General features: G+C 39.0%; 1 protein-coding gene across 1 annotated transcript; it reads right to left on the reverse strand.

The window, feature by feature from the left end:
- Positions 1 to 1157: 1157 nt before the first annotated feature.
- Positions 1158 to 4143, reverse strand: hmx3.S (H6 family homeobox 3 S homeolog). The gene is made up of 2 exons (XM_018227354.2): positions 3516 to 4143; positions 1158 to 2612 (listed from the first exon to the last, which is right to left on the reverse strand). Exons 1-2 carry the CDS (start codon positions 3814 to 3816, stop codon positions 1993 to 1995), a joined length of 921 nt encoding a protein of 306 aa, XP_018082843.1. The 5' UTR covers positions 3817 to 4143; the 3' UTR covers positions 1158 to 1992.
- Between the last annotated feature and the right edge of the window lie 3317 nt (positions 4144 to 7460).

Raw genomic sequence — 7460 nt, forward strand, 5'->3', positions numbered from 1 at the left:
GGTTCCACTTTGTCAGTCTCAAACCATTCGTGGAGCCTGATATTTTATTAGAAACCGTTATAGTAGTACAGCAACCCTTGTCCCATTTGCTTAGCACAGGTACTGGGGAGATCTCGTCCAACTTTTTTTTTTTTTAAATTATAGTTCATTAATATAAACCTCAGAATCAGAATTTAGAAACCACTAATCCACTATACTTTGCATTAAAAAAAACAAACCCAAAAACCGTTTTCCTTTTGCCATTCCAAATGGCTCTTCGTATTCTCATAACAAAAAATATATTATTGCCAAACACATGAAAATATTTAATGAGGCCCCTTAAGAAGTGACATAGTTGCAGGTCATTCTCTAATTTGGTTCTATGAAATCATTTATAATCCATGCACTGTACATATGATGTAACAACTGTCCATCTATTCTTTATATATATATATATATATATATATATATAATATATATATATATGTATATATATATATATGTATATATATATATATATATATATATATATATATATATATATATATATATATATATATATATATATATATATATATATATATATATATATATATATATATATATATATATATAAAGATTTTATAGCAACCCAGACCTGTAAATAAAGGAAAACCTGTGACCTGTATAGGTGTGTATATATATATATAGAGTCAAAGGAGAAGCCGGCACTCTCGTCACTATGTATAAACGTGCCTGGCTTTGAGAAAGGCCTCAGAGAGGCCGAAACGTTAGTCTTTTAATAAAACATTTTTTATATACAAGTAAGTCCTGAGAGTGCGGACCTTTTGTGTTATATATAATATATATATATTATATATATATAAGAATTGAAAGAAAGCTATTGCACAAAACAGGGTCTTGCAAAAAATTAAAACACTTTATAAATCGACGGTTTCGACCCTCACTGGGGTCTTTATCAATTGTTATATATACATTTTGTTAGCTCCAGGGCAATAAATAAACCAGAGTGCATAAGGCATATATATATATATATGTATATATTATAATATAAAGATTTTATAGCAACCCAGACCTGAAAATCACACAGAGCCAAAATAAGTAAATTGTGTTTTATTTCGTTTTCACAACAAACATTTATTTAACAAATATATTTTGTCGTTTTGTTTTTTTTGTTAAAAAAAGGAGCCTGCATTGTGTAAAGGAGATCTTCCATACACAGGGTCTGTTCCCATTGCAGAGGGACGGTGCCCAAACTTCACCCCCCTCTTTGCAATGGAAGGAAACTTTTACATTTACAAAATAACTTAAATAACATCGTTGATTGTCCCTTATATCTAAGCCTTGAACTATACACATCATTGTAGCTGATTGAGCTCCATTCTCTCTGCCTGAAACGTTCATTCTCAAAGCTGAACTTTATATTTTATATTTTTGTTTTATTTTTTACCCTCACATTTTCACCAGGTCAGATGTAGCCAATTGTGTGGACGAGAGGGTTAAATAAACGACCGCCTGTTCGTATTGCACAATCCAATAATTATATTACAAAATAAAAAAAAAATAATAAAATAGGCAATTAGTCTTGTTTCAAGTTAAATAGTCTTCTGTGTGGAAGGGTAAAAAAAAAAAAACATGGAATGAATAAATAACAGGGAGGTTGAAAGGCTGACAAACAAAATTGACAAAAAAAAAACAACAAATCTTTATACAAATAATTATATTCAGTTGTTCAGAAATGGAGAAATGTTGTGGGGGGAACAGAATCAGTTCTTGTTGGATAAATATTTTGGCAAATCGAACGTCACCCAACAAATCTGCGCTTTTACAAAACAAAAATTTGTATTTTTCTGAATCTATTTTGTGTCCTTATTTTGGATGGACTGTGGTCTCTGCCCTGTAGTCTGGGGCCTGTCAGTCTTCAGTACTTACTAACACTTTGGGAGTGTCCTGTGCCCAAAGCTGGTGCCCATTACCCTGTTGCCCGGTGCCAATGAGGGGGAGCAGCAGATCTCACACTGGTCTGAGCAAAGGAACTGATGTGACCACTGGGTGCGAGTAATACACTGGGTGGGGGAAAGTCAGGAGGGACTGGCTGGAGGGCACGTTGGCAGCAGAGCTAACACTCTCAACGCTGGATGAGTTCTCGTGGTACAAGATGGGCACCCTGACGATTCTCTGGGCAGCTGCGTGGCTCAGGTTTGCAGCCTCCAGTTCTGCGGCAAGTTGCCTTTTCCACTTGTTCCTGCGGTTCTGGAACCAAATCTTTACTTGGGTCTCTGTGAGGTGCAGGGAGGCCGCTAAACCTGCTCTCTCTGAGCTGCTCAGGTATCTCTTCATGTCAAAGGTGGACTCCAGCTGGAAGACCTGACTCCTAGAGAACACTGTCCGGGTCTTCTTCTTCCTACAGGCCTTCTTGTCCGGGCTGTCCTCTCTTTTCTTCCAGTCCTCCCCGCTGTCGTCCTTTTTGCCTTCCTCAGGATCACTTTCCTCCAGGATAATCTCCTCTGGGCTCTTGGCCTCGCTCTCCTTGGCCTCCAATTCTCTTTTAATGGAAAGTATTGACTCAGGAGAGTCTCTCTCGCCCCCAGACACTGGAGATGTGGAGCCCAGCAGAAGGCTCTTGTCTGGCACTAAGGACATACAAAAAGGTCTCATCAGTCACTGACACCAACTCATCATCACCAGCATCATTATCATCATCATCCTCCCCAAAAAAGCACAAGGCCACCAACAACTCTGCACCTGAGCCACTAGCCCAATGAACAACATAGCCCACCCACAGAACATTAGCCACAGGAAAACAGAGCAAACCAAGGCCTTTATGCGCATTTCAGAGGCTCAGAAAAAAAAAAACAAAAAGAGACTCAATAGTTTATGTAGGTCACAAATATCTGTCACTCATTTATCCCTAAATATTTGATCCAATCTTTGTCTCTTTCACTATATTTTATTAAAGGCGGTCTCCCCTCAACTGTGTTTATAGATCTGTCTCTTTCTCACTATTGAAGTTTCCTCAGAAGAGAGGGAGGTCGTTTTATTCACTATCTGAGTGGCTCTGACTCTTGTTTATCCCATTTATTTATCCCATTTATTTATCCCATTTATTTATCCCATTTATTTATCCCATTATCTGCCTTTTCATCCATCAAACTCCTCATTTAGCATCAGCAGCGGCCAGAGAGAGAGAAAGAAAAGAGTGAGCAAGAGAGAGAGACTGAGAGGGAAGAAGAGACAGAAGAGAGAGATGAGAGAAATGCCTTTTTGATTTGCACAGAGCGCAGCGCTTAGCGTCAGATTAATTCACACACCTGTCCTTTACTACCTTTCTCCTTCAGCTAATGGAATTGTCCCCTCTTTATGCATCTGATTAATGGACTTTGGCTGCCCCCCCCCCTGTGCAGCGCATGATGCAAACTCCATTGTAGCGCCAGGAGCTGTGCGCCCACAGTTAATTCCCTCTTGCAGTAACTCAGTGCCCCCATCAGGCATTGTAGCCCGTGTCCAGTGTGCAACAAGTAGTAAGTAATAAGTACCTTCAGTCCTCGGCGTGTGCCCTCCATGTGCCAAGGTGTAAGAGTACCACCAGCCCGGGGATCTCTCCAAGTAATGAGCAGGGAGGGCGAACCGTTGAGCCGGGATCTCCAGCCTTGGGAAAGTCAAATCTGTCAGCGGGGAGAACGCAAATGCTGCACCGTCCAGGGCCCCTTTAATAGGGGTGAAGAGAGCCTTGGGGGGTCGGGCCGCCTTGCTGGACTCACAGGTGAGAAGACTCTTGATGGAGAAGGGGGATTCCTTGGCAGGGGGGTTGCTGCTCTCCTGGCCAGTCTCAGGCATGATGGCTCCAACCAGATGGAGGGTGTCAGACCCTTGAAGGGGATCCCCCCAATAATCCTGGGCTGGAAGGAGAGAGAGAGAAAGAGGGGGAAACCCAAGGCAAGTGCTCGTAGGACTCCTAAGCCAACATTTGTGGGGCCAGACAAAAGCAGCAGGCCAAGAGGCAACCAGGCATCAGCAGTGACTACCTGCAGACTGGGGAGCCTGATAACAACTGGGGAGAGCAGAGAGGAGGAAGAGCCAAAGACAGAAGGAGGGAGGGGAGAGGACCAGGAGGAGGAGGAGGAGGGAAGGGAGGTTTGATCTCTCAGCCCAACTCCCACACTCAGGGCTTTGGATACAGAAAGTCGCCTCTTATTGGCTTTATTATATATATATATATATTATATAGTACAATTAGTCAGCAAACCAGCACCGGGCTCTTGGCACAGAAGGACGTCGGATCTGCTGAACTCAACAGCTACAATTGCGCCGGGTACTTGGCACAGGACTGGATTTTAGCTCGAACTGCTTTGCACTGGGGCTTCTGGGTTCCACAGGTTTGTCTAGAGTTTATACAAGGACAGAGATTAATATAGTGACGTTAAAATCCCTCCTTAGAATGTACCATTAGCACTTGGCCAAAACTGCCATCTCACCTGCACCCAAAAAATGACCCAGACTGAGACTGCCAAATCCATAATCCATCCTGCACCCACATTCCACATCTCACCCACCCACTAGATTTTCTGATAAAAACAACAAGCTTTACGCTGATTCTCACAAAATGCAACTTTTTTGACACTTTCTATTCGCAAACTCCCCCCAGCTGAGAGCCGACCAACTGCAGGTCTGTATAAACGAACTGAGCCTCCCATGAAATAAAACGCGCACAACATGCAATTCTGTCGCACACACAAGAGAACAACTCTACAAAAAAAGATGTTTATTGGTTCTTAATGTTCTTAAACAGTGTTGGCAAATGAGCGATTTTACGCCCAGCAAATGGCAATATTAGGGCGCAATGAGTTATATTGGAGCAGTCCAATGTGACGGGTTTAGGAATTATAACAGGGACGAATTTGGTCACCCCTGGAACGAACTATTTCGATTTTTTCACCCCTCCTCTTTAATATCCTCTTGTTCTCTCCCAAATCCAAATTGTACAATAGCGCCGCATAATTACATTCAGCCACGAGTAATCCCTTATTAATAGGCTTTTATGGAATATATATAAATATTTTCTGCCTTCCTAAAATTAACCGATTTGGGTTTTTTTTCTACCAATATATTCTTCAGCTTTCTTTTTCTTTGTATTTAAAATTATGTTTATTTTTATCACTTAAATAGTAGAATGAAATAATATAATGAAACAATAGCGCCTGGATGTGGGGTTTGCACATTGCGCTGGGGGCAATTAATAGTGAGTGGGGGAGGGGCTTGCCCCGTTGGTAACAGAAGAGACAGACGCTGCGCAAATTACTCACCTTTTGGCGACAAACCTCGTGTCAAGACTTCAGAGAAAAATGTCCCTGCGCGAAATCGCATTTATCTGACAGACTTGAGTTCTGGGGAAATTCCTTCCTCTTTATTATTTCCTATATCATATAAACAAGGCGAGGTGCAGCCAGACCCCCAAATAATATATCCTCATATTACTAGAGAAGCTGCTCCCTATCTGTTACTAAGGAAAGGCAAGTGTTTATTGTTGGGAACCAAGTGTTGTATTTTGTTCTTTTCTTCTTCTTCACATATTTCTGTGTCATCCAGTTGTCACTACAACTCCCAACAGCCCTGGATATATCTGAACGAGTCAATAAAAATAAATTGTTTGGAGTCTTTTAAATTAATTAGATAGATGAATGGATGGATAGATAGATCATATATAGACGATGATAGATCATATAAATGATAGATAGATAGATAGATAGATAGATAGATAATAGATAGATAGATAGATAGATAGATAGATAGATAGATAGATAGATAGATAGATAGATGCTTCTGTATATTCCTATATGCATATGTGTGTGTTTTTGTATGTATTTGTATATATATATATTTATGTGTATTTACAGTATGTATACATAGTGAATAAAGTACCCCCTCTTGTAAAATATAAGGATATTATTAGTTACCGAGGAGTTTCATGACCATATAAAAACACGAGGCCGAAGGCCGTTTTTATACAGGTCATGGAACTCCGAGGTAACTTCTAATATCCTCATATTTTACAACTGGGGGTACTTTATTTATTATAATACACAAATTTTAGTGAGTCATGTGACAGAAATGACATCACTACTCACCGTTTATAACTGATGACATCACTACTCACCGTTTATAAGGATATAATTTACAGGATATTCATGGCTTTTGTGTATTATATACATATAATACACAAGAGCCATGAATATCTTGTTAATTATATCCTTATAGACGGTGACTAGTGACATCATCAGTTATGAACGGTGAGTTCTGATGTCATTTTGTCACATGACACTAAAACTTGTGTATTATAATAAATAAAGTACCTCTTGTTGGAAAATATGAGGATATTAGAAGTAACCTCAGAGTTCCATGACCTGTATAAAAGCACTCGGCCTTCGGCCTTCTACTTTTATATGGTCATGAAACTCCTCGGTAACTAATAATATCCTTATATTTTACAATAAGGGTACTTTATTCACTATATATATATATATATATATATATATATATATATATATATCGTATGTATGTGTGTGTTTAAATGTACATTTAAATATATATATATATATATATATATATATATATATATATATATATATATATATGCATTTATTATACGTAATACATACAGTTTCCATGTGAGTATAATTATGTGTGTTTTGTCTTGTACGTGTGTATATTCATGTTTATTCTATATATACATACATGTAGCATGAGAATGTGTGTGCAGAAGGCATGTTAGCAATTATATCATTATAGTAGTTAGTTATAGTTGGATATTACAGAAATTTAATGACCTACATACATATTTCAGTTTTTCACAGGTCTGCTGCTGATTCTATAGAGAATATAGTATTTATTTGGATGTATTCTATGTGTGTGTGTTTATACAGTGCCTCTATATTATTTATATTATTTATACACTATCTGTATTTACACCATCTCTCTCTCTCTCTCTCTCTCTCTCTCTCTCTCTCTCTCTCTCTCTCTCTCTCTTTCTCTCTCTCTCTCTCTCTCTGTTCCTATTTATTCAGTATCTGTATAATTATTTATACAGGGGGTAGAAAAGGAAGGTAGGAAAGGCCCTGAGATAAAATATTGGGCTTTAGTCGCAGCCAATTGAGGAGTAAAGGCTGGGGAGACAAGATTATTTATTGCTACAAATCTAAGAGGACAAAGCGATTGAATGGGAACAGGAGAGGCTTCATATTTCCCTTTTGCTGAATGTGATTATTATTTGCTTTGAGTCCCTGAGAGGAGATGGACAGCCCCACGGTCATCACTGGGAGACAAACGCTACTCAATCTTGTGCTGTTTCGCTCGCTGCTCTAACCAACCAATCACATTGCAACAAAAGCACCAGAAATATCCCCTAACCCCCTCCCCTCTGCTAGGTGTACTTTATACCTTTATGGATGCTATACACCGAAATGTGTTTTTAAAACAAATTTTCA

The sequence above is a fragment of the Xenopus laevis genome, chromosome 7S (assembly GCF_017654675.1).
Source record: "Xenopus laevis strain J_2021 chromosome 7S, Xenopus_laevis_v10.1, whole genome shotgun sequence".
Classification (NCBI taxonomy): domain Eukaryota; kingdom Metazoa; phylum Chordata; class Amphibia; order Anura; family Pipidae; genus Xenopus; species Xenopus laevis.